Genomic DNA, 27,620 nt, shown 5'->3' with positions numbered 1-27,620 from the left:
CCCTCCCTCCTCCTCCAACCGTGACGCCACAAGTGGGAGGAGGTGAAGGTCAAAAAGTAGACAGGCAGCCCATGATACCATCTATCAACATCACATCTCTGCTGCATGTTTGGAAACACATGCACCAGAAAGCCACTCTCAGTGACACAAATGTATCAAATTTACCAATGTTGTGTGGAAAAAGAAAATTAAAACAAGGCAATTTGCAACAACTTCTGCAGATGGTCTGGACCTATGTAGATGTATGTAAATATACATTATATAACATCACTGCTTACTAATGCACCTGTGCTCTTATATTATAGCTTAATATTGCCTAATATTTGCCCAAAGTATGGTTCCCTACTACAGTATGTTAAACGTTTCCAGCTTAATTTCCATAGGATAAATCTTAAGACAACTCACTGAATATGTATTGCAAATGATATGCTGATGGCTGTCCATTATGTAGACACACGCATGGATAAGAAAAATAAGCTAAAGGTGGTGACTGTTGATTGCCAAGAGGTTTGACTTGGCATACATGTGTTCACACATCCAGTGATGGACAAACTCTAGCACTTGTGTATATACAGTATATACTCCTGGTCAAATATGACTTAACCAGAAGTGAAAGTTGCTTAGTCAAATTAGTTCTTGAACTAAAACACTGTAGTACGTGCTTTAAAAATATTCAGCAGTAGCCTACATTTTCTTTTTAATGTAAATATGGTTAAAGTACTTTTTCAGTTTCAAGTGGAGTCAAAAGTGCAATATTTGTCTTTGAAATGTAGTGGGGTGAAAGTCACAAGTATCCCAAAAACAAGGTACAGTTACTCAACAAATGTACTTAAGTACAGTACTCAGGGAAATGTACTTGGTTTACTGTCCACCACCTCTGCAAACATGTGATTTAGGCCTGCAGATTTGAAACAGGAATGCTGAGAAACAAAGTGTTGAGAGCTGCAGGATAGACAAGGTGAATGTGATCCTTTGCAGAGTCTAGCGCCACCTTCTGGACTTTCATGGTCTTTGTACTTGGAAGAGAAGGTCCAAATGGGTTTCTTTGCACAAGTTGTTGTTATATTGACATCAGGAATATCAAAACTCTTCTTAAATAAGACCTTAAATAAAACCTCGGAGTGCACTTATTTCAAAATAATTTATTTCACAAATCTTATTTCCAGGACAGTTACATGTGCTGTGACACATATTAAAATGCCCAAACATGTAAAGGTGGATGAATTTCAGCTTGGTTAACTATTTGTTTATACCAGCATGTATACATTTACACACATTGAGTAAAAAAAAAACACACACATTTTAGAGAAAGCATTTGAAAAACTACCACAAAAAGGTGAAGGCACTGCTGTTGATCCAATAATTTAAACTAATATACATGTTAACTTAATCAGAACCAGTGTACATGATTGTCTAGTGCAGTGGTTCTCGACCTTTCCTGGATCAGGGCCCACTTCAAAACCTGGAAAGCGTTTGCAGCCCGGGTGGGCAGTGTGCATCTTCAGAGCATGTTTATTTTAACGATCAATCAATCGATTGTGTTCCAGCTTGGATCAATAGTATACTTTTAAGGTACTATTTATCGGTATCAGAGTAAAAACTCCTTCTTTTTTTAACATACATTTTTATATTAACGTTATATTATCAACAAAATGTTAGTCTTTGGCCAGTTATTTGGGGGACCCACTTGCAATATCTTCACGGCCCAACAGTGGGCCCCGGCCCACAGGTTTGGAACCACTGCCCTACTCTTACCTGTATGTATGTTGCGTTTTACGCGTAGTGCTGTTGTTGCAACAACAACAAAAACTGAATAATGTTTTTTATCATATCAGGCTATATCAGGTTTTTAAAATAAAAACAAACACCACAGAACAAATATAACAGTCAAAGTGAAACAAATGATAAAACTAACAAAAGTAAATTAATTCCACATCATCCTCACTGCCTGGCATCTTCTCCAAATATTTGATTGTCATCACATGTGGTTTCACAACGTGCTTAAGAACTCCTTCACCTGGAAAATAAACAACAGCAGATCAACTATTAGCATTAAAAAGCAATCACATTTATAGGCAATAAGCATGTCAATAATATCCTGTTTCATTCACCATTTTCTGTATCGGCATTGATTGGAAAACAAGTTAGGGAGTCTCATTTATGCTTAGTCTAATCCATTTGTTTTCAAAGCTGTCGGGCAGAAACCGTATCTCCATATTTCAACTTTTAACGGTTTATTTTGTAAATTAATAGCCTACTTCATCGTATGCACTTTGTTATACGCTCACAACGCTTTAAGTTTCTGACTAATAAAGCCTTATGAGCTTGCAGATCTACTACTTATGAAAAATCTTAACATGTTTGGAAAACATTCGCCTACAATGACCTGCCCGAAATAGGGAAGCTAGGTTGAAAGTGGTTAAGTGTGTGTGTGGGTTTTATAAATATTGAAAAATGAAAAATATTAGCGAGCTTGTGACTAAATAATAACTACATTGGAAAAGTAACGGGTTTGGACATATACATGGTTTCCACCCGACAGCGTCAATTTGCTTTGTATGCTTAACGAGTCCCATTTCTTGCTAATGCCTCGTCAAATGGGAGTTGAGATGCCATGAGAACTCTTGTGTTTAACCATCAACACCAAACTGCTACACAAGCAACACCTCCGGCCTCAGTTCCAGAGGTCAAACCTGTGTGTGGTTATCAAGGCTAAGGTAAAGAAAGGCTAGTAGGGGCAATTCAACAAGCCCTGCACTGCAAAATCTTCAGTGTTAATTTACCGCTGAGAGTGTACAAATGGAACCAAATGGACCCGTCCATTTGGTCCCATTTGTACACTCTCAGCGTTACAGAAGTGTAAGGATCCCTTTGGCTCCAAACTAATCATTTAGCTGGGGGACCGCCATTTACAAATGGATAAGTTATAAATACATTACAAAATGGATAAATTAACACTGAGGCCATTACTGTGTATTTCCATACACATATAAAACACAAATAAATAAAAACACCAAACACCTGATAGAATTGCACATTGTCCAGTGGAAAATGTATCAGTATTGATCAATTCAGTAGGACTTTTGTCAATGTACTACACAATTATAATTATTCATGAACATATTCATTCACAATTGGCTTTTTGGAAAACCATATATATATAAACTTTATTTCAAACACAATAGGTCCATAATAAAAAAACAGAGATACAAAACAGACAATAACAACACATAAATAGCCTGAGTACCAGACTGTGTTTCATATAATATACAGTTTATATATATTTTTAATTGCAATGTTAATATTCTCTCACCTTCTCAATCATGTCCGCACACTTGGCAGTGTTCCCTTTAAAGTCGTCATCCACATCCATTGTCAGGATTGGTAGATTGTTTAGATACTGAAACTCCATGCTGTGGGTCAGAGGTGGAATTAAACATTAACAATGCTTATTTTATAAACAATATCCTTTTGCTAACACCATTTCCTTAAGCGATTGAGCTTTTAAAGGACGTCACAACAGGCCTAAGAAATAATATGTTTCCTTTCCTGTTCATTTCTAAGAACCCATCAAAGAGACAAAGACGCAGCACATACTGTATGTGTCAGGAAAACTATTTTAATCTCGTAGTTGTCCGACCGGTTTCAACAAGAGTATGAAGCCTCTCTCCTTGATGCAAAAACTGAGTGAGATTGGTACTGGTAGATAGGTCTTATGTATCACAAACATAATGTTTCAAACATAAGTTTCTTTCGTTGTTATTTAACTTTTTTAAACAATTTAGTTTTTAAAGAGGTGGTGCCATGGTTTTGCACTTTTTCTGTTTTTCATGTGTCTATGAGGTTGATAGAACTTCATTAAGCCCCCTGGTGGTGTTTTTATGGTGTTTTATGTCTTCTCTGACTATTTTGAGTTTCTACCTGGAGGCTGAAACCTTGAGGGTCAAACGTGCCAATAGAGAAACAGCGCTTTAGTGACATAGTAAAAACATACCCTCCCCCTCATTATCATAACAAAATCACACCCTGTGTGAAGTGGGCGGTGTCTTGCTAGCTAATCACAATACTGAATGGAGTCAACCAACACTCTTTATGATGGAAGAAACCATAACTTAAAAATTAAAAGTTATGGTTTCCATAACTTAAAAAACCATAACCAGAAACCATAACTTAAAAGTTATGGTTTCTTATATAGGGCTATGCACATGTGTCATGTGACACTGGCCAATCACAGTCCTGAATAGACTGTGATTGGCCAATCACGGTGCAGGGTTAGGTGGGGTACATTTTTGGCCAATCACAGCGCAGGATTTGTTGTACAAATATCCAAACCTCACTTATAGGGGCGGTTTCACCGCCCAACAACAGGTGTGGGCATGAGGAGGAGGAGGGACTAGGGCAGGTGGGTGGTGCTAAGGTGGAGGAGGTGCTAAGGTGAGAACCAGGTATACTTAATGAATTGGAGGCGTGTCCACATAAAAACATAATTTTAACAATTTCTGTACACTTTTTTGAAAAAAATCTTCCTCCTAGTATAACCATAATACCTGATGATTATGTTTTAGGGGGGGGGAAATCACTGAAAATCACGGCACCCCGTCTTTAAGCCAATCCCGATTCAACATGCATTCTAGTCACTTGTGACTGCTAACGCCTAGGGAGGGCACCGGCAATCACTTGTTCTCCGATAAGTGTGACGTCAACTATTTTTCATGCATTTTTTTGATGCACCGCAGAGGATTCTAACCCCTAGTCTACGAGGTGGTGGGCAGGAAACGTACTGTACCCCTGTGCCACCTGAGCGTCCCTCATACATACAAATGCATATAATTAGTAATTCAACCCTGTCAAAGATTAGAGTGATTGTGCACATTTCTTACCGCATGGTCTTGTGCTGTAGCCAGCTCTCATGCTTAAAGTGAAGCTTTTCCAAGTACTCCAGAGGTATGTCTTGTTCTTCTTCTCTGCCTCTGGTGTGCAACCTATGCAAACATTTCTAAAACACACAACAAAAAGAAGAACATAATGTAAGAAAATATATTTATCCCTGAAGGGAAATCCAGGTGTCATAGCAGCAACAGCAGAGAAACACAGAAGAGGTACAGGTAAGAGTAAAGATTAATACATGATAAATATAAATAATATCATAACAAGACAGGGTCTAATAAATGCATGGCTTCATGTGAATCTCATACTTCATGTGGTCAGTCTGTGATATCAGTCGTTTATGAAGTATATCTATTTGTATGTATTCATATAACTCCATATTTGGGCAAGCGTTCGGCCTGATTCTACCAGTTCTACCACCATTAACGTCCTCTTATAAATAACCTGGCTCTGAAGGAGGCTAGACGATGACATCATCCAAACCCACATTTTGAGAATCTGAGTCCCATAGATTCAAGTTTCAAAAAGTATAGAATAAAAATGTGTGTCAGTGTGCACACAAAATGTGAGATCAGCTCCGGCCAGACACACAGACAGCCCCAGTGATTTCCATTATTTAAAAAAAAGTTGAATATAAAAATAAAAATAAACTACAGAACTTGTGAACAAAAAGTTGTGGGATTCTGCGAAATTAACTCCACAGATCACACACAGATCCTAAAAATAGAAGAATAAAAAGATAGAATAAAATACTGAGCTGCTGCTGGCCCTAGAAGATATCTGCACTGCTTCTCTGAATGAATGAGTGAGTTAATATCAATTAATATAAAAAGTAGAGTGAATATATAAATGAATATATATCTATCGCTAAACGTACGCATGTAAAGTCCATCAACAATGAATGAATATATACAGTACATATCAACAAATATAATGGTCCTAGATATGTCTAGAGTCTATGAGTGATGAGGAAAATGTATGATATATGGTCTGTCAACAGACCTTCAACATAGAGCATCTGGATGAAAACACTCTATCAACAGTATGTCTGACATATCAACATGTATCTGACATGCATCGATCAACACATATCAATGTGTAACCTCTTTATGCTGTCAATCTTTTCTATTATGCCATATGGTTCATTCATCTATTTATCGAAGTCCACAATTGGCTGCTGAGCATGCAGCAGATATTAGAATGGTTAAGATAAGAGAGGGTACCTTTCTTATTCCCCCTTTGGCCAGGAGGGTGGGAAGGTGAAGCCAGGGTGCAGAGGGGGAGAAGCGGTGGAGGTAGGGGGTGGGGGACACTCTAAGGGTAATTCCTAATTTATGCTGTTACATGACGTGTCGCGACCTGCAAGCTCACAACGTGTCGCATCCGCAATGCGTCGTGGGCTTGTAGGTCGGCTTTTCTCAAAGTATGAATCTGGGTTAAGACTGCTTTGGGGAGTGTCAGCCCGTCGACGTCCTCATGTTTTCCTTGACTTCCTGCGCAAATACTTGCACGTTCTGGGTAAACTTGTCCCGATTCTTGGTCCGCAGGTTGCGTTCTATTCCCTCCATGAGCTTCTCAAAGCATAAGAGCATCGATTGCTGCTTCTCCGGAGGCTGGCTGTTCACAATTCTGTTCCTCAAGTCAGCGAAATACCTCTCATTGAGCAGGATCAGCCCTAATAGCGGCCTGGACATGACCCAAATGTCCCGGCAGTTCTCAAAGATGACGAAGTTCAAAACCGTGGAGAGGATCTGCTGGAGCGTTTCTGTTTGCTGCTGCATGATGAGTAGGAAGCAACTGTCTGTTGCCGCCATCGGAGCAGGCCGTTTCTTGGCAGAGCGTGAGAACAAGTGGAACAAGTAGGTTACGATGTGATTCAGACTGGAGCAGCTTGCTACAGACACCATCGTCTGTCTGTCGATGGTTTCTACGCTGGGTAACAGCAAAGTGAGCCCTACTGATATAGAGGACATGATGTACATCACAGCATGTGACTCCAGACTAGCGACAAAATACATGTGGTCCTGAGTCACCACTTCCAGCAAAGCATAGAATGTCTGGCTAAGCTTGGGATACTCCTGTAAGTCGCTGTGTGGAATGGAAAGCGACAGTTTGACGAAGGTCTGCAACGCGTTCTCCAGAGCGTCGTCGCCATAGAGACGGAACGCTCCAAAGCTGATGTAGTTGCCGCCGAGGATGGCCTTGAGCATAGCGAAACACACGCTCACTCCCTTCAGCTTGAGCCTATACGCCTGGTCCTTATCTACCTCCCCCAAGGTCAGGATACGATTCCCGTAGGTGGTGATCATCTTGCTGGTTTCTCTGAACAGCAGGATCCCGTTGGGCGAGGAGACAGCAAACTGGAGCCTTTGGCACCTGTTGTGAACGAGTTCAGCCATGAGTTTGAGGACAGGCGTGGTGCATGCTGGGTCATGGTACCAGAACTCTATGGCTCTCTGCAGGACGGGCACGTAGGCTGGATAGATCCAGTCAAAGAGCATCATGAAGCTGCTCTTAACAGTGAAGGCAATGGCAATGCCTCTCACGTCACGGACTAAACCCACCAAAGCCCTCTTGGCTTCCAGTTGGTTGAAGGTGTCGGTGCTGAGCATCTGAGCGACAGATTCAAACACAGTTGTGAGCGGCAGCATGAACTGTTCAAACCGGTCCTCGTCCTCACCTAGATCAATCGTGACCAGGCGTCCAAGTGCAGTGTAGAAAGTGGTTCGACGGCGCATTGCACTAAGATTGGACTGGCTGTTGAGGAATGAGAAGTGCTCACTTGCATGGTTATTCAACATAAAATGGACAGCACTGAGCTTTGCCAGCTCTCGCACACTGTTGGCGGGCCCTAGAGAGAGGTCATGGAGTAGCTGCAGTGTCTTGGAGGTGGCTGGTTCAGAATGGCCCCAGTATTTCAGATTGGTGATGATTTTCCCAATAAAGACATTAAGTACCGTGCTCTGATCATGAAGTCCATGAACCTCTGATAGCCGCACGTAAAGCTTGGATTTACTATGCACCTGGTTATTAATGTAGATCTTTCTCAACTGCTCAAAGAAGCTGAGCATGGCCAGCTCAAGCCTCTCGTTCCCAGACTGTGCCAACCGCGAGTCTGTCAGATTCATCAACTGGAGCACACGACATGCAAGCTCTCCATCCATGGCATCCGTTTCATCACTACTGGTAAATGGTATCCGTCCTCCGATTACGGCTCCAATCATATATACCAACCACGTCAACCAACCCTCTTGTACAGTGATGTCTGCCCTACTGGAGGTTCTTGACTGCAGTAGCTCTTGATACTTCTGAGCTGACTGGTCGAAGAGTTGGACTAGCAAAGCCCAGGTCCCCTCGTACCGATATCTCCCTATGGCGGAGAACTGCTCCATCTGTTCTTGAACAAGGGCATCATCGTCAAGAGGATCTTCGAGGCCGTCTCTCAGGATCTTTTGGACCGACTGGAGACGTGATGTGATGTAGGCCTTGGTGACCTCGGGTGTGTACGTGTCCAACAGGTGTGGCAGAGTATCTTTATCAAAGGGAATGTTTCGAACCAGGCGCTGCCATAGGTCTAGCAGGTAGTGAACGCTGTTGGGTGCAAACTCCCAGTGCTGGAGACCGCTGACAGTAAAGTTGGCTATGAGGCGTATTACTTCAGGGTAGTTCTCTACCGTTACCAGCTCACCTAGCGGGTAGTTGCTCTTCAGCTGTGCCAGAAGCCGACAAAACTGATGGTAGTTATCAGGGTCTGGCAAACACTGGGGGGTTTCTAATATCCTCTTAACTCCCCCCACTAACTGTGAAAGGAACTTTGCTCCTTCTTCTCTGCTGAATAGAGACCTCCGAAATGAAACTATTTGAACAAGACATGACAACACCAATGGGGAGAGGGACGGAGGGGTGGAATGATATAAGCTGAAAAAGAGGTCTAGGGTGGAGGAATCAAGAAATGCTGATTTCCAGGACGTGGGGATCTGTACGCTGCGGAAACTATCATCCAAGCGCTCATGATCTGTAGACGTAGTTCCTATGAAATCATAGCTGAGGCAGCTGTGGCTTAGCTTCAGCAACTGCATCAGCAGGCCATGCTGAGACTCGTGGTTCAGATTAAGGTCATTCCCCGATGCCTGTTTAAGTAAATTGCAGGACAAAGTGAAAATGTGAAAAAGCGAGGAATCTCTAAATGACACTGATATGTTCCTATGCTCTAGCAGTGTATGATGTGTCGTGTCAAACTGATCAATCTCGCTGGTCAGCTGGGAGAGAATAGTGACTCCTATGATGCAGTGTTCCACGCTGTCCTGTAAAAAGCGTGTAACGTCGGCAATGACATTTCTGAAGACATAGTCGTCCTTCTGACGACAGTCAGGCCAGCCCAGCTTGGTGATTCGGGCGTACAGCTGAATGAGGGCTTGGGTCACAAACCCAGCTAACTTTGGCCGTGCTGCGAGATAATTCAGCACATAGTTCCGGATGTCAATGCGCTGCTCAAGGGGCAGAGGATTGACAGTTCTACACACCAGTTTAGATAGACAAGTGGCGGCGAGCAGCTGAGAATATGATGAAGTGCCTCTCTCTAGCAGTAGCTGACATTTGCTCGGACAATCGGGGTCGTTGGTGAACTCTACCAAAGCTCTCTCTGCCTGGTGTCGGACAGCTGTGTCGGTAGACTCGTATAGATGCCTGCATAGGATCTCCAGCTGTGCAAGGCCCGGCACATATTCTTCCATTTTGCTCCATTGCATGGGCCTCTCACTCTGCTGTGCTATCTCCGCAGAATGAATTCAATTCCTTACATTTCATTTTACTAGCACAGTGCCTGTTGTCAGAGTATTTGCAGGCCAGTTTATGACAACAGTACCATGATGTCAGCCATCTCCATATTTGGGCGTATCGGGAGACAGATACACACATGCAGAAACTCAGACAGAGTCCTGGAACATAATGATAGATCATAGATCATCATGGACACTCACCGCCACTCAACAGTGTCTTACTTTCTCTATCTCTTTCCACCTTCTGCTTTGAAACTGTAACGATAGAGCTTGTGTGACAAAGAATGTCAGCCTCTTGTTTACACCTGTTAATCTGTGATGTGACAATAAAGTTGAGTTGAGTAAAATGTCGTTTGACTTCATATTATGCTCTTCATTACCAAAGCAAAACCCTTGTGTTGACATCTGTCCAAGTAAAGTACATACTGTACTATAACAAGTACACATATAATACCTCGGGTGCAGCTCGGAGGTAAATGATGCCATCCAACTTGATGTGCTTGCCAAACTGGCTGTGGAGCCAGCCGTGCCAGTCCTGATAGATGGCCCATTCCGTCTCATTCAGACACTCACTCTCATAGAGGTTGGCTGCAAAGATGTACCTACAGTAGGATGTGGATAATGCAGGGTACAAAGGTGGGAGGCACAATTAGCACATGTACAGATCAGGTTTGAAGTAAAAAAAAAAAAACCATACACAGTAAAATCCTCAGTGTTAATATTTGTAACAAAAGTAACCAAATTGACCTTTGCATTTGGACACTCTCGGAATTAAATTAACGGCAAAGGGAGGATTGTATAGTCCTCATGGGGAGAGGGGGGGGAGACTGGGTGAGTCGAGGGTCAAACCGGTGACCTTCCAATTCCCAGACGGGCCTCGCCCTCTCTCTACCCACTCAGCTTCGACCGGCCGTAGCTGAGGATTTCATTGTGTAGAACAGTGGTTCCCAAACTGGGGGTCCCCCAATTATTTTGTGGGGTTCCCAGATGATTAGCTTAATGTGCAACATTGTTTTCTCACTTAACGGTAAACAAATCCAACATACAGTATGTTTCTAAAGTTACTATTTAATGACCTTTTTAATACCAAATTGGCCAAATTGTCAAATGCGTAAGAAAAAGAGGCAAACATTGTGAAAATAGCCGATCTTCAAGCTCACAACGGCTCGCAGGGCGAGGCGTTGTGAGCTTGTAGTTCGGCTATTTTCACAATATTTATCTGTGGAACCCAGTCAAACTATATATAATGCCTACAATTCCAAGTGCTTGTCAGGGTGGGGGGTCCCCAGTTCAAATATGATTATTTTTGGGGGTCGCGGACTTGCGGCCTGAAAAGTTTGGGAACCCTTGTTGTAGAATTCAGATTTCATTTGGTTCTGTTCTTGTGATGCTGTACCTGTCACTGTAGATGGAGCGCTCAAAAAACTGCACAGGGTTCTGAGCCTCTCTGAGTTTTCCGTTGTTGGACTTGATCTGGGCTCGAACCCGACTCATGCAGGCGTAGCTCTGGAACGTGTAAGCCCATCTCTCTGGTTTCTCGTACATCATCTGCAAGACATTCCCTCCACTCTTCTGAGATGTGGTCAACTCCTACGATATGACAGATCAAAGATGGTCAAAATTAAAACAGAAGTTTCACCCATATAGAAAACTGAATTCACTCTTAATGAAAACTTAAAATCTATGGGGTATTTTTCCACAATACGAAAAATGTATAAAAACTTTTGTATAAAAACAATCACACCCTGTGTGAAGTGGGCGGTGTCTTGCTAGCTAATCACAATACTGAATGGAGTCGATCAATCATGTACAAAGGATAAATACATTTATTGAAACACTCTTTATGATGGACAAAACCATAACTTGAAAAAAACCAAACTTTGTTTTTTTTCAAGTTATGGTTGCTTATATAGGGCTATGCACATGTGTCATGTGACACTGGCCAATCACAGTCCTGAATAGGCTGTGATTGGCCAATCACAGCGCAGGATAATTCTACTAATTTCCTGGGCCCAGATCACAGCGCAGGTAAATGTAAATTTTTCCAAATCTCACTTATAGGGGCGGTTTCACCGCCCAACAATAGAACACTAAAGTTCATGCTGTAGAGTAAATGAAACATGTGCACTTGCCTGTAATCACAATCGTGAAGTTATTTACTATAACACACTATACCTGTACTATACTGTATGTGTTCTATTTCTTAAACAAAACACAATGATATTGCATGTTTGATACTCCACATCACACGATAAACTGAATATGATTATTTTAAAACAGTGATTCTCAACCTTTTTAATTTCAAGTTTGATATGCATTAGGCCACCCATTTGATAACCTTTTTTTTTAATTCTCAGGGCCTGCTGCTGAAATGCCACCTCAATTGTTTTGAACGTAAGTGTTGTCATGGCAGGGGGTGGGGGGGGGACGATACAGGATGCGCCCTGTGCTCATTTCGAAGGGGCATTGCACCGCAATGCGCCGGGCGGAAGATAGGGCCCTCAGAGTCACAGACCCGAAAGGGGTCCATGTGGAACCGACCTTGATGAACAGCCTAACGGCTCAAATACTGAGATTCAATATTTTTATTTGAAAGACACTAATGACTTGATATTGACATATGAAGGAGTTTTCCCAAACGCAGTGAGGCAGGGGTCCCCGGGTAACACAAGCCAGATTTATACATCGTCATGCGATTGCGATGCAAGAGTGCGGTCTAGCCAACACCAACTGGGGGACTCCTGAATCTCTGCCCTCCACACTCTCCTATCTAACATCAGGGTCTTGAGCTCTACAGTGTTGTTAGCTAAGCTGTCGCGCAACAGTGCATCTACGTCATTGTGGTGCGCTTCTTGCCTTTCCTGGCTTTGCCCTGGGTTGGCTCCCACAGTGTCAGTTTGCTTGCCACTAGTTCCGAGTGCCTGACACAGTGCCCTGCCCAGCCTCATCCTTCTCTCTCTGACCATATCTGTGACCCGTAGGTCCCCATAGAGGGCCACATTTCTGATGTGGTCCGCCCACGTGACACCTAGTGCCATTCGTAGCATTCTTGTGTAGACGCCATCCAGGGCCCTTTCCTGTTGTGCTGTGAGGGTCTTTGTCATAATGAAGTAATAAATGACTGCTGCATGTGCTGACTGAATGACTGAGTGTAGGGATGTTTCCCCCACAGGGCTGATATATCTGTTCATCTGTCCAGGCTGGACCATCTGTTGCTTAGGGTGTGTAATCCTAACCAGGGTGGTGGTGGCGACTTGGAGGTCCATGTGGACAGATGGCAGCTGTATTCTATATGCAGTTGAAGACACTCTCCCTCCCTGGCTTTATGAATAATATGTATTGCATGGGACTGCTTTTTCCTTAAGTAATTTGGGTGAAACATTTGAAGGCACGGGGGAAATGGATTTCATTGAAATGACAGATGTCAGTTCATTCCACAAGGGATTTCTGCTGACTGACCAATTCCATTCTTGGAACCATTTTCAAGAACTATCACAAGAAAGATAATCTGATCAAATTCCGCCCATGGGGTTAAGCCACTGGGTCTCAATGTGGGGTCCGGGGAGCGGGGACCCTCAGTGGGCCCTGAGTGGGGAGGGGTGGGGGAATGTCCAGGGTGGATTGATAGAGTGATAGTTAAACTTCAATCTATCAATCCACCATTTTTTAAATACAATTAGTGAACATATACAAATGAATATTTTGACCAGAATGCCTTTCTACCAACAGACAATTGTGTAATTCTGGGCCAAATCATAACAATACAAATCTTCTTGGATTGGGGTCTCACAGACTAAATCATATCAAATGGGGTTCCATCTGATCTGGACTAATGCTGCGTTCACACTGGCAGGTACAAAGATACAGGCTACCATTCTTTTTTTCAATGGTAACCAGCGACATGAATCAATCAATCAATCAATCAACCATGAATCAATCAAAAAGACACAAAGATCCAATCTTTGTAGCTGCTATACAAACACCTACACAAATCTACAAAAAAGTTGAGCTGGTTTCAACTTCAGCCACAAAGCTACAAACAAATATGGTCTCTGTCGGGTGGAAACCACATAATTATGTCCAAATTAACTGTTACTTTTCAGGATTCAAATTCAAAAATAGCAAAGGCAGCAGATCTTCAAGCTCAAGAGCTTGCGGATCTGTTACTTTTGTGTTTGTGTATGATCAAGTAGCGTGTTAATTTACAACAACAAAAAACACAAAGCGTTAAAATATGGAGATAAGAGGTTTCTGCCCGACAGCAACGATATACTGTGTAGCTTTGTATCTTTTGTAGATGCCAGTGTGAACACAGCATGATGGGTCCTTTACACTAAGGGTTCTCAACCTTTTCAGGCCACGACCCCCCAAAATAATCATATTTGAACTGGGGACCCCCCCACCCTGACAAGCACTTGGAATTGCAGGAGTTGAGGCATTACATTTAGTTTGACTCGGTTCCACAGATACTACAAGCTCACAACTCCTCGCAGTGCGAGGAGTTGTGAGCCTGCAGTTCGGATATTTTCACAATGTTTTCCTCTTTCTTACGTAATATTTGACAATTTGGCCAAAAAGGTCTTAAAAGTTATTAAATTGTCACTTTAGAAATGTGCAGATACCCTGTATACACTATACTGTATGTTTTTTGTTTTACTGTTGAGTGAGAAAACAATGTTGCACATTAAGTTTATCATCTGGGGACCCCAAAAAATATATTTTCAAAACAGCTGCACAATTTCTTTTCAAATGTAAATACTTTTACTTTTGGTACTTTTTGTACTTTTACTCAAGTGCATTTTTTTATAAGCCTTTTACTTGTAACATAGTATTTTTTTTATATTGTGGTATTGCAATTTTACTTAAAAAAATAACTTCCACCACTGATGATCAGTGAAGTTTCATAGTGTGAATGAAGTTAGATGCAGGGCCAGGTGACCTACCTCGAATTCACTGTGCTTCGTTTGGACATTGCACCACCTAGCGATGGGTTCTGGTACTACCTCCCAATCAGAGCTCTGCTGTTCCAAGAGGCTCACAAACGTAGACTTGCCCGCAGCTGAGGAAGAGGACGTTATGGTTACTTGATGCAATCACTTTATGGGACAAGTTGTCAAACGATTACTTAGAATTTAATTTGATCAATATGTAGCCACGATTACTTAGAATTTAATTAGATCAATATGTAGCCTTATATATCCAAGGCTAGTCTAGATCGGGGTATCTGACTGATATCATTTCCTTCCTGTGTATTATGTGGGTCTGGGTCTGGGACAATGTGAGGGAGGAGGCGCAGAAATGCCAACATTATGTAATTATTTCGTTATTATATTTTAAAACTAGACTTAACTAGACGTAATAACGAGAAATCATCACGTCGAAAATATGTTAGAATGATCAAAAACCCACATGGCAATACAAAGAAGACAAGTTGTTAGATTATTGTCCCAGTGAATTGTTTTCAGCCTTTCAACACATAATAAACACAAACACAGCATTATTAAACACAGCAACACACAGCTAAACACAACAAATAGAAGAATGCCAATGTCGCATCACTTGTATATCTGCTGCAAGCAACACAGACATCGCGCTTTATTATTATTATTGATACTTACCAATATTTCCCTCAATGGAAATGCGCTTTATTGGTTTCTCCTTCTCCATGTTGTCTTCCAGGGGACTGGGACACGTTCTCTTGGCTGTTGGAGACATTCTATCAAAGATCACGTCTCGTTTTTAAAGTAAAACAGTAATTACAGTTGTAACAATGTACGTGTGTATCATCACTAACTGACAACAACCTAAAGCGCGAATGTTGAACTTTGGCGGCAGCTGCTGTCATGCAGCTACATGATGGCTCCGCCTCTAGCCATGGATCACAAGACGACCGTCATGGATGAACTTCAATCTGGTGTTTGCACTTTCTCCCCTTTTGGCTCGTACATCACATAAACGTTCAGATTTCAGAGTTCAGAAGTACTGACCTCATGGCCACGGATGTTATTAATTATGTACGGGCCCTCAGAAGTACCTGTATCTTCCGTATTGTTCAATAAAAAGCATTTTAATCCAATGTGTGGCCATTTTAACGTAGAGTTATAATGTATCATAGTGCAATACACCTCCCAACCGATAGGGTCACGTAGTTGAAAGCATATGGCAAAAATACGGAAAAATGGCCACTAATCGGATTTAATTTCTTTTTATTGAAAAATACGGAAAATATGGGTACTTCTGAAGGCCCGTACATGATTTTAACATCCGTGGCCACGAGTAAAGCACTTTATATTTGAAATGTGAACGTTTATGTAGATGTACGGGTCGAAAAGGGAGAAAGTGCAAACACCAGGTTGAAGTTCATTCATCATGTTTCAGGGCTAGCTCCGCCTCGAAAGTTGCGCCTAATAGGGTTTGCGCCCAAACGTCAACGTGATGACGTCTTATGTCCCCGACAACCAACCTCTGTAGTCCCCCAGTCCATGTGTAGTGTAGTCCTTATACATAACTATGCCAGCAGAGATACATGTACTCAAGTACTGTGCTTTAGTACAATTTTGAGCGTGTATCTACTATTTGATCTACTATTTTCTGCTAATGTTCCCCTCAGAACAGGGACGCTAGAGTTCAAGTGTTTAATGTAAAAACACATCCTATCACACAAAGATGTGGCACCCGGCCCCCCTGTAGTAACTCTGAGGACCCCCTAGGGGTCCCAGACCCCCTGTTGAAGACCCCAGCAAAGCAAGTCTATGCTGTAGTCTCATGTAAAAGCTTTGATTCTGGAGTGGGGTATTCACAGACGTATTTTACCGTTAAAATCTCTTTAGGCCGTGTTGACCGTAGAGCTTATTTCAAAGCATTTAACCTAAAATTACGTTTTTTTTAGCAAGTGCAAAAATGACAACTCATTTTATGACTACAAACTCAAGGTCCTTGCAGAAAAGTGGACTATAAAACAGAGTCAAAGACTATCTTTATTTGTAAACAGCACAATTCAGTTCAGTAGCATTGAAAACCCTAATCAATCAAGCCATTATTTACAAACATTTCAATGTCATTCATTACAGTCGAGGAGAAAAGAGTAGGCAACAGGCTATTATGCCATGTTCATTTCAGAAGGATGAGATGCGTTACAGTTGCCTACCTGCTTTACTACTACATTTTCTGATAACATTCATAAGCATCTAAACAAAATGGAAAGGGTCGATGGATGACAAAAATGTTATAATCCAAAACACATTCTTTAGCCAATAAGCTACCACACCATGCTTTGCCCAAAAGGTTATCAAAATGTCTAATCTTGGTTATTTACAGGTCTGCATTTCTGATGTCTTCCTGAAAATAACAAATTGGAAGATAATATAGCAAACACTTGTCTCGCTGTTTTGAGCCTTGACTTAAAAAGGGTCGGGTCGGGTCAATTTATTTCCTATCACACACAGCAAAAGCTACACTAAGCAAATCAACAGTTGAATGTATAACGTATGAATTATATGTTTTGAGTGTAATGTCAATTATTATTGCATAGTAAACTACATTTACATTTTGGAAAAGATTCATCATGCATATGCTGCCTGAAAGCACAGCAACACAACTCAGACCATACATAAGCATAAGAAATCTCACTTGCATATGCCAAATAGCCCGTTGCAGTGTTGGTTAAGCATTGCAGTAACATTCATTGGGGGGGGAAACAAAAAAAAACTATGATCAAATAGATAACACAGCTTCTCACAAAGCAGTCTATGTGGGATAAACATTCAGGCAAAAGAGGGATCAGGGAAATTGTTCAAAGTGCTTCATGGCCATTATAGAGAACAAGGGATGCAGCATTATCCAATTAATAATTAATAACAGTACTTTTAACAGTAATTTGTGACCTTGAGGGCAATATTCTATTCTATTCTAATGTGTGAACCATAAGCCTATGTACAGTTCAATGTTAAAGATCCCCCAAAGAGTTGGTTCATATTTGACCCTATATTATCAAGTTAAAGAAATGGCCCCAATGCTCAACTATTTGAGGCGCCAACCAGCATACTATACAGAACATTTTACTAGGATTGACCTTTGGCTACCGTAAGTTTTTTTTGTTATTTTCTACATTCACTATTTATTTTATTTTGCTCAAAGTGTTGTGCGTATTCCGGCCGTTTTGCCATATATGGTAGTGTGCCGGTAGAAGGCTCACTAGCGTGAAGGCGTGTTGCGCTTCCGTGAAGACGGATGTGTATTTGTCATAAGCAGCGTGTCACTGACAAGGATTGTTTTATTGTTTTGAATGCCAACATTTAAGTTCTATGTCAATGTTTGAGTTGTATATTATGTTTCATTTTGAGTTTAATTGATCAATTTGTTTTTGTTTCAGTTTGTTAGTTTTTTAATTGTTTATTGGGCTTCCCTTCATCTCCATATACAGCCAGTGAGGTAAATCAATTTCAAGTGTATTTTCTTTTATTATGTTTTTGTATGCGTTACGTTTATTCTGATCGTTATTTATTTTGACCAGTTTTGACGTTGGTCATTTGAGCCGTAAGAGTGCTTAAATAAAACCATCAGTGAGGAAACAACTGACTTGTTTGTGAAGGGAGTGGCAGACCAGATAAGACGATCCATCTTTTAGCCCCTGCTACACCATATTAGACTGCTAGTCCCTGTTCAAGGTCTCTCAAAACATTCATTTATCATAGCCAGCACTTGACAGAGGAGTTTTGAAAACTAAATTATGTTCTTTAAACAACTCCTTAGGGTAAGTTAAATGGCTAGTACATTTCAACATATACAAATATCTAAATGACAAAAAGTACATCAGATCAGATGTTTACTTCAAGGTAGGCATTTAGGACCAAACAATGGGGTGGGGCAACTGAAATAACCCAACGGCAAATCAATAGTTTTGTAAAGAAAATAACTAAATTATATGGTCTTTAGCTATCACATTTAGTTCTGCTTCAGCTAGCATGAAGGTTTTCTGTCCCTGCCAGTCATATGGAGTGATTTTAAGCCATGCCAGGCACTTAGGAATCTTGCTATACTGACATTGTACTTGGGCAATACCAATTTGAAAACTAAGAAACCCTGATCCAGCTCTTAATACAAAGATAAAGTGTTCATTTATTTAGAAACTGGTTATTGGTTTTGCTTAAGACCTGGCCTAAGTAGTTCTTTTACACTAGCTAAATAGCTTTCCTAAATGTCCTAATAAACTTTCCTTACACCCTACTCTCACCTGTGGTCAGCTTGGACATGAAAATATGATGGCATGGATGGACATAGCTGTATAGTGTTGTGATTAGTCTTGGGCGGTACCAAGGATTACGGTATACCAGAGCATTTTGAAATCCCCAAAAGGTACGTATGAGTTTCAATGTCAGACAAAATATCTTTATCTTGAGATGACTACTTCCAAGTACAAAAGTAGTTTATTTGCCACACGTTTATTCAACTGCCAGGTCTGTGACCATCACCACTCGCACATTATCTCTGTTCAGACCACTGATGTGTCCGTATCTGCTGTGGCGACAAGTGTCACCGGGTCCTTCGGTATTTAAACCCAGGACTTGTCCAACAGCCGTCAGGCAGAAACCTTGTACCTCCATATTTCAATATTATATATTTGTTTCGTAAATTAATGCCCTACAGTCTCACAAAAGTAGCAAAAATAGCCCATCAACGAGCTCACAACGCAACCACGCTGTTTGCTCATAGATAGGCAATTTTAGCTATTTTCAAATTATTATAATTTTAAGTGAAAGTGGTTACGTCTGTCAGTGGGGTTTTATAAATATTGAACCAATGAAAAGTATCAACAAGAACAACTACATTGGATCACATGTTCCCCATTTCCTGAAAAGCAACCGGTTTGGACATTTCTACCTGACAGCGACAACATGCTACCATGCGACTTCTATCACCAGCAGCTCCGCTTGTATTCATTTACTCATTTCTTTTACACAAATACCGTCATATACCGTATACCCTTCATATACCGTGTATCCTGGTAAAATGTCAGGAAAGTATGAAGGTATGAAAAATTACCGCCCAAGACTAGTTGTGATGACTCAGAAACACAGAGTCAAACATAATGATAATGAATAGGTATGTAGTGCACTACATGTAAGCAATGACTCAACACTGATAACATGAGTTCTAGGGTTCTGTCCAAAGATGTACAACTATATGTTGTTCTATTGTTTTTATCTGTGGTTTGTTAAATTTTGTCTGTAATCCCTGATAGCCTTATAGTGGTAGTGCCTTAACCTATCAAAACCCTTTCCTTGTTCCTGGCCTTGTAAAAAATCATTTCCCCAAATGGAAATATAGTATATACTGCATACACACAGCCAGGGTGGGGCGGGTATCTGTGCAAAATGAATAGGAGACCACAGAAGGAAGGATGACATGGCCGTCGTTTATCTATCCTTGGTCGTCAGTTTCTCGATCAACTCCTGCAACGGGACCAGCTCTTTCCTGTCAATGAGGTTGAACTCCTGAAAGTGAGGAGGAACACGCATACGTACAGTATAAGTATGTGAACTCCTACATATAGATTTCTCTCTCTTAACTCATTCAGTGCCATTGACGTGTAACATGTATTTTTTTTCCAAAGCCCCAGAGTGCCAAAGACGTGTAACACGTCCAAACCGTGTTTTCGGTGTTTACGCTAGATGGCGCTCTTCGCTAACATATGAGCCGAGCCACCATTTCACTCTCAGGCACACAGAGAAACAGGAGATCACGTGATCGCAAAATCTCAGTCACCATTCACTTTCTTGTTATTGGATTTGGAAAAAACCCTTGTATCTCGCCTCCTGCGTTTTGCTCTGCATTTTTCAGCGAGACATGCTATGTTCAACGGCCAATAACTAGAGAACGGACAGAAAGCACAGAGATAACCTCCGTGTTTAGCAACGATCGGGGGATCGATCATACTGGAGATAAATATTCTGTGACTACTTGAAAAGATAAGAAAAATAACTGGCACTGTTGGCATTTATTTATTTATTTACTTGGCACTGAATGAGTTAAACATTCTGGTTGAAGAATTCTAATCTGGTATCCGTTTCATGGGGCCTTCAATCTTTTATTCATCTTACATCGTTGATATCCGTTAAGGTTGAGGAACAAAAGCACGAGTGACGTAGTTGTAAGAACACACTCCTTACTTGAACAAAGAAGATGAAGTGCTTGAATGAGGTGTTGAGGTGGGCCTCCTCCTGCAGCTGCATGACGGAGTCAAAGTGCTGGTGGTAGATGTGGGCGTAGACCCTGAACAGACGCTTCAGGATCGTCTTTGCCACGGACATGAAGTTCCGCTTGAAGGGAACACCTTGGGATACATACAAAGTACATCCTTTACTCAGATGTGAGTCATGTGTAAGATCTGAAAGGCATTTACCAGGGTAACAGAACGGAGATTGTTCAATCGCCTGGGGAATAGCATCCCTATTGAAATAGCTGCGGTTGATTTCCTGAAATGCCACTTTCATTACATTTCATTTTGTTGGACAGACTAATGACAGATGACGGTACAAAAACAGACCTCTATGCACATAACCACGTGGCTCCACTTAAAAGTCACTCGAATGAGATCACATACTTCCACATGAACATTCATTCATATGAACAAAATATGAAATCAAATCATATTTGTTTTGGTATATCCGTGATAAAACTGACAATTTGAGGCATGCTAATTCATGCGCCATCCACAAATTTGACTGACAACAGTGGCTATATTACTTACAGCAGGACAGGGCCTGTCACGAATCATACAGAAATGCAATAAACTCATACCGATCTTTGATGGGAATAGTGTCTCATCGTCGAGTTGGTCTTGCACCCAGGTCATAAGGTAATCGATATATTTGGGAGCAGAGCATTTGATGGGCTTTTTGATGTTGGTTCCATCTGCCCAGTGGTACTCGTACCTAAATGAGACGGATCACAAAACACATCTCACCCATTAGACTACATTGTGTGAGCCAGTGTCTAGACCAGTGGGTGTCAAACGGTGTGTCACAGGCACCCTGGTGTGACGTGACATAAGTCCAGGTGTGTCTTGGGCTGGCATTTTGTGACAACCACACATTATTATTATTGCGATATATACAACTAAAGAAAAAGCTATTCATTATTTTAACACTTAGTCTAGTCAGTGCAATGCACAGGCAAATTCTATACTCTTTAAAACCTTTTTTAATTTTTTATTAATGACTTGTGCGCTTGCAGATCAGCTATTTTTGCTATGAATACAGGGAGCCTTGAGATTTTTACTTGTCCATTGGTGGGTACAAAAAGTTTGAAAACCACTGGTGTAGAGTTTAAATCTGTAGCATTCATCCATTGTGCAAACTGATTTATTGGACAGAGAAAATTGTTTCACTACCTCATTCATTTACATCCAAGCTGGTACATGCCACAAAATAAACTTAACATTCCAATACACACATTCACACCCATGCACTTACTTAGGACCAGCAGACATGACCGGACAGCTTTCCTCAGAGCAAAAGTCTGTGATGGTGCCATAGAGCATATTTATCTGGTTGAAGAAATCCACAGCTGAAATCCACACACACACACACACACACACACACACACAAAAACATTTCAGTTAACAGTATGTAAGCCACTGAATTTCATCCAAAACCTAAAACAGCTTGTGTTGTACAAACCAATCATGTTTTGACTCAACTCTCCCTTTTCACTGCACAGTCCCACCTGTCCTGTACATTAACGCAAACACCCCAGAGGCATTTTATGTGGTAGTGTGGTGATCAAGTCAACCGACTAGAGTTCTGGGTTCTGGTTTCACTAAAACAAACTAAACACACTGACTCAATAAAACACCAAATTTGGTGGCTATGATGATGCATTATTGTGTGTGACAAAACAATTAGTTGTATTTTCTATTTCTTTCCTCAAAGCAATCTATACAATGCAATCGATTTATTCAAGGTGAAATGTAATTCATTATCATGCATATTAAACGCATAATGAAGGTGTGAAATTTGTTTTTACGGTTCAAATTTGCTGTCGAGCCAATCAAACGAAGCTGTAAGGAAACTGAACCGGAACAGGAAACGGCTGGGTATGCCACCTTCTGGAAACCTGTCCTACAGTTATGCACAGAGCCTATCTAAACCATCAAATGAAACCTGTCCTACAGTTATGCACAGAGCCTATCTAAACCATCCAATGAAACCTGTTCTACAGTTATGCACAGAGCCCATATAAACCATCCAATGAATCGTCCCTGATGAAAGTTGAGAGAAAAAGAAAGAAGAAAAGAAGGTTTTCTCCAACCAGTTACTGGTCAGTTATCAATGCCCTAGTCTCTCAAACCAGACTGTTGACTCACATAATTTCCAAATGCAATCTTACAGTACAAAGAAAGCGGAAGCAATGAAAATGATTTGTGGGTAAAACAGATAGAACCCCCTCCCCTGTCTCTCTCTCTTCCGTTTGTCTTTGTAGTCACGCAAATGTGTCCTAATCTAAATTAAATTAGTCGCAGCATATAGCCTGCAGCTTAGCAGAAATGAAAATTCAAAGATATTTTAAAGATATTTCAAAACGTATTTTTGAGAACGGAAATGACAAACATGACAACTTCCTCTTATCAGCTTTCAGGAGATGTGATTACAGACTCTATGTAGCATTCAGAGATTGTGGAATAGTTGTCTTGCTTGAGAGAGCGCGATTTTATCCACAGGAAGACACTCTGACGTGGTGAACGGACGGAATAGCCTCCCAGTCCCAGTCACTCTAAGGGAAAGCCCCACCTTGTGTACTTTCAAAACACAACTAAAGCAATGGTTAAAAATGTCTCAAACATGTGACCATTGATACTTTTTAAATCTTAGATATTTCAAATTAGGCTTTAGATATTCTATTGTTTAGGTATTAGACTTTGGTAGGTATGTGGGTTTTTGGTTGGGTTTAAACTAGGTATGGTATTCTTTAAATTAGTTTTTAGGCAGTAGTAAGTTCTCTCTGATTTTGTCATGTTGTTGCTGTGGTGTATTTGTAAGAGGGACAACGGATGGAAATTAATGTACAGCTAAATCCAGCATATTAACATGATATTATGTTTATTGATCGAAATGTTCATTAGTGTGCACAGTCCCGTAAATAAATAAATAAAGTAAAGAGACTCATTGCCCTGACACTATAGATGGTGTCTAAAGTTCAATTTTAACATTTTCAGCTGACTGACTCATCAACATGTTCAACTTGTTCAACAAGTCTGTTTCTTTGCAACATGTTGAACAAGCAAAAGTAAAAGCTATGTAAAATACGGACCAAAACGTTGATGGAGATAGTCACTCTGACAAAAGTGGAAGTGCAATCTTACAGGTTGATACAGTTGGTGTTGGGCAGAAACCACATATCTCCATGTTTTATGTTATTACATTTTTTCCCCGTAAATGAATGCACTACTTTGTCGTATTACAGTGTCACACAAAAGTAGCACAAACAGAAGATCTACAAGCTCAAGTTTTGAGCTTGTAGATCTGCTATTTATGGATTTGAATCTTGATAAGTAACCGTTTTTGGACATGTGAGGTTTCCAAGTGGCAGCAACCAGATCTATGGAAAAGGGGGGAACATTTTTAATGCTTACTGTTGACTGCAACCCATTCGTTCAAATCCTCCCCTTCAGGCAACATGACCGCCATGCGCAGGTTGCCGCTGCCCAGCGTGGCCTCGGCATGCTTCAACAGCTCATACTGATGTGAACCCTCAGGGATATTCTTCTTAGGCTTGAACGTCTTGGATGAACGATTTCCACTGTGAGTCACATTTAAAAAAAAAAAAAAAAAAAAAAGGAGAAGAACAATTGTTTGGTTAAGCAAGGTGCAAATGAGTCATTGAGCTTACATGAGCATTAGACGGGAACCTTGTTACAAAAAACCATCACCCGAAAAAGAATGTGTCACTACATAATTGTTCCGAAACAGCAGATCTACGTGCTCACAACATGTTGCACCGCTACGCATTTTGAGCTTGCAGATTTGCTATGACATCGTCTAGCCTTCAGTGCCGTGTGTCTAATATCTAATGAACTTACTTGGACAAAGTCCTGCTGGGGTTTAAATACCGCCTGACAGCCTAATGTCCTAATAAAGGTCCATATGTAGCCAGATGGACACATGTTTTGTTCAGTCCCCATTCAAAACAAAACAACAAACAGATGGAGCGTTTGTTCAAGCTCTTTTATGATCCTCTTGGGTATTGTCTGCATCCTAAGGAGCAGTGAGTATGAGCAACCACCGTACACAGCGCTCAGGATGGAACTAACTCCAGTTGTAATGCCAGTACCTTGGTCAAGGGCACTGGCAGGAGTTCCTAGCTACGGCTATCACGATTACAAATTTAAGACGATTAATTGTCACTCAAATAATTGCGATTAACGTTTTAATTGTGTCGTGTTTGGCTTTGAACATGGGAACATATGACAATCAAAAAAATGCACAGGGCAGATATAACAAATAACTTAAACATACAAAGCAATTATTGACATATTGAATAATTTTACACATGTAAAAAATATATATATTTGAAAATGTTTCAACATGGAAATGATGATGACGATTATGCAAAAATAATTGCGATTATCTCAAATAATTGTGATTAGACGTTTATGTAATAATTGTGTCAGGCTATACCTAGCATGCTTTTCTTACGGTGTGGGAGGAAATCCAACACAAACACGGAGATACTTACTATGCCAACTGCACATAGAAAGGCCTACAGGGGTTCAAACCCGGGACCTTTAAAGTGGGCTATCGGGGAACTAAAATATTTTTTTCCTTCTCGCTTTTGACCCCTTTTTCACCCCGAATTTAGTTGTTATGCCAATTAATTCCTCCCCACACACATTTCTGTGTTGTCAGTCACTGCTGCCAGTGAGGAGCCTCCACCGGGAGGACGGAGAGCCTTCGTCCTACTCCTCCTGCCCAACACTCCCTGCTGACACTGACAGGTGCCGTCCCCAGCCCATAGCAATACATGCAGTGAAAAAGATCCAAATAAAAACATTACGTTTTTTTTTAATCAATTTGTGGTTTGAAATAATCATTAGATTTGATCTATTTGTTACTCTGGGCCATGTACTCTGGGACAGTACAAATGTAATCAAACAGAACCAGGGTCCATTTGATTACATTTGTACTGTCTCAGAGTTACAATAATTTAATTTAATGTACAATTAATTTAAAGCATAACAGCAGACAGTAAGGCCTAACTGTCTGCTGTTCCTGTTTCAATCCATGATGTGTCTTCAAAGCGTTTGATGATACGAGCCTGCAGAAAAGCCTTGGATCAAGGAGACTATCATAGATGTATTTTATCTTGGTAGACACGAAAGCAAAAGTCAGACACGATAAAAATACATCTACGATAGTCTTGATCCAAGGCTAGGTCTGCAGAAATGACTTTTCAAATATACACTCCGTACTGTCTCAGAGTTAAATCAATTTAACTCTAATTTAATCTAACATTTAATTCACAGTCAGTACCAGCAGGACAGTCTCAGGCCTTCTTACTAACTAACTGTGTAGCTCCTGTACCAATCCTTGTCTTCATAGTGTCTTTTGATGATGTCTTGTCATCATCATCAAGTCACACGTAACTTTGACATGCTCGTTACATTGTAACAACTATTGTTTTAAAGCGACCGGGTGTGTCTAGTGCAGTGGTTCTCAACCAGTGGTCCGGGGACCACCAGTTGTCCATGAGGGGGTTCACTTCAGGTGGTCCCCAGCTAAATGATGGAGAGTTAAATAGACCCTTATAGATCTTTAACTCTTGTGTAAAATGAAAACATATGGACCCGTTTCATTTTACGCTCTCAAGAGTTAAATTATTGTTAAACATCTGGACTGCATTACTTCATTTACAAGAAGTCTACACAATTAGAGAATGTAGAAGAATGGTTATTTTTGATCAAACGTTTGCCTGTTATCTATGGTACATCAATACAGCATGGAATTGTGGACACAATCTTATCCAAAGGCAACAAAATATTCTAAGTTTTGGGTTCTGAGAGGCTAAATCTCATCAAACGGTGGTCCGCAGCTCAAATGGTGGTCCGTGGCTCAAATGCCAAATAAATAATGGACCTTGATATGAAAAAAAAGGTTGAAACCCACTGGTCTAGTAGTGCATCACATCAGCTGCTCCATCCAGGCTGGATGGAGCAGCTGATGTGATGCACTAGAGATCCAGGAAGTAGCCCTGTCCTAACCAACCCCCCCATAGGTTAGCTCTCGTTTAGCTGTTAGCTCTCACTTATGATGTTAGATGTTCATACTAGTCTTATAGAAAGGCCTGAATAAATCCGCAGATAGAACATTGATTCCAATAATAACAGAAACAGGAACTCACAACAGAAAGCTCATATTTCTTCTTCCACCCAGAACCAGAGGAACTCCTTCCTTGTGAAATAACGCAGAGAGTGGATGTGTTTCAGTTTAAATTAAACCCTGTCTTCAACACAGAGCTCCTGGAGGTCAGACTACTGTCAAATAAACACCACTGCTTGTCATTAAACACGACTGTTGAGTTAAAAAATATAAATATAAGCTCGTAATGTGGTTGTTTTGATCCCGGAGAGGAGGAGAACTAGTTAAACACAACTGACTGGACGCTTTCTTCTTCTGCTTCTGTTTCTGACCACTGTTGCCAGGTTCTGTGAGAGAAACAAGCAACCGGGTCTACGAAAACGAGCCTAAAAGAAGCAACCTTTATGCCAAGAAGAGCACTTTATACAACAACGATGCAACGCGTTGTGAGATTGTAGATCTGCAATTTTAAAAAAAAATCATGGGAAAAAAAGTTACTCAGTTTGAATAATAATAAATAAATGAAACATTATCAACACAAAGACAATTGTATGGGGTCCCTGGCAAAACATGTTTTCAGATGGGGGTCCAGCAGTCCGCA

The 27,620-nt window shown here is 40.9% G+C and overlaps 3 protein-coding genes across 3 annotated transcripts; all 3 read right to left on the bottom strand.

The window, feature by feature from the left end:
* Positions 1-1,122: 1,122 nt before the first annotated feature.
* On the bottom strand, positions 1,123-15,481 carry dck (deoxycytidine kinase). Its single transcript, XM_080419170.1, has 7 exons — positions 15,284-15,481; positions 14,609-14,724; positions 11,062-11,255; positions 10,120-10,267; positions 4,881-4,996; positions 3,314-3,413; positions 1,123-2,017 (listed from the first exon to the last, which is right to left on the bottom strand). Exons 1-7 carry the CDS (start codon positions 15,378-15,380, stop codon positions 1,991-1,993), a joined length of 798 nt encoding a protein of 265 aa, XP_080275296.1. The 5' UTR covers positions 15,381-15,481; the 3' UTR covers positions 1,123-1,990.
* On the bottom strand, positions 6,345-9,635 carry LOC308078233 (exportin-7-like; the record flags this gene model as incomplete). Its single annotated transcript, XM_080419353.1, has 1 exon — positions 6,345-9,635. The coding sequence occupies one exon, from the start codon at positions 9,633-9,635 to the stop codon at positions 6,345-6,347; it is 3,291 nt and encodes a 1,096-aa protein (XP_080275479.1).
* Positions 15,482-16,624: 1,143 nt separating the features above from the next.
* LOC308078612 (MOB kinase activator 1B) lies at positions 16,625-27,329 on the bottom strand. The gene is made up of 6 exons (XM_080419856.1): positions 27,063-27,329; positions 24,298-24,464; positions 22,139-22,232; positions 21,465-21,598; positions 20,834-20,997; positions 16,625-20,158 (listed from the first exon to the last, which is right to left on the bottom strand). The coding sequence occupies exons 1-6, from the start codon at positions 27,074-27,076 to the stop codon at positions 20,081-20,083; spliced, it is 651 nt and encodes a 216-aa protein (XP_080275982.1). The 5' UTR covers positions 27,077-27,329; the 3' UTR covers positions 16,625-20,080.
* Positions 27,330-27,620: the final 291 nt, after the last annotated feature.

The sequence above is a fragment of the Gymnoscopelus braueri genome (genome assembly GCF_963280865.1).
Source record: "Gymnoscopelus braueri genome assembly, chromosome: 22".
NCBI classification, from domain to species: Eukaryota; Metazoa; Chordata; class Actinopteri; order Myctophiformes; family Myctophidae; genus Gymnoscopelus; species Gymnoscopelus braueri.
Note: the sequence above shows the minus strand (reverse complement) of the source record. Positions and strands in the feature narration are given on the sequence as shown.

What these genes read in the sequence shown, in the direction of transcription:
- dck (XM_080419170.1), bottom strand. Translation starts at nt 15,380, where the DNA reads ATGTCTCCAACAGCCAAGAGAACGTGTCCCAGTCCCCTGGAAGACAAC. An exon ending in CGCTCCATCTACAGTGACAG is followed by an intron (nt 10,268 to 11,061) that starts GTACAGCATCAC and finishes ATCCTACTGTAG; the next exon opens with GTACATCTTTGCAGCCAACC. An exon ending in GTGCGGACATGATTGAGAAG is followed by an intron (nt 2,018 to 3,313) that starts GTGAGAGAATAT and finishes TTTATTTTCCAG; the next exon opens with GTGAAGGAGTTCTTAAGCAC.
- LOC308078612 (XM_080419856.1), bottom strand. An exon ending in CGAATGGGTTGCAGTCAACA is followed by an intron (nt 22,233 to 24,297) that starts GTAAGCATTAAA and finishes TGTGGATTTCAG; the next exon opens with CTGTGGATTTCTTCAACCAG. An exon ending in GTCATGTCTGCTGGTCCTAA is followed by an intron (nt 21,599 to 22,138) that starts GTAAGTGCATGG and finishes CGTCTCATTTAG; the next exon opens with GTACGAGTACCACTGGGCAG.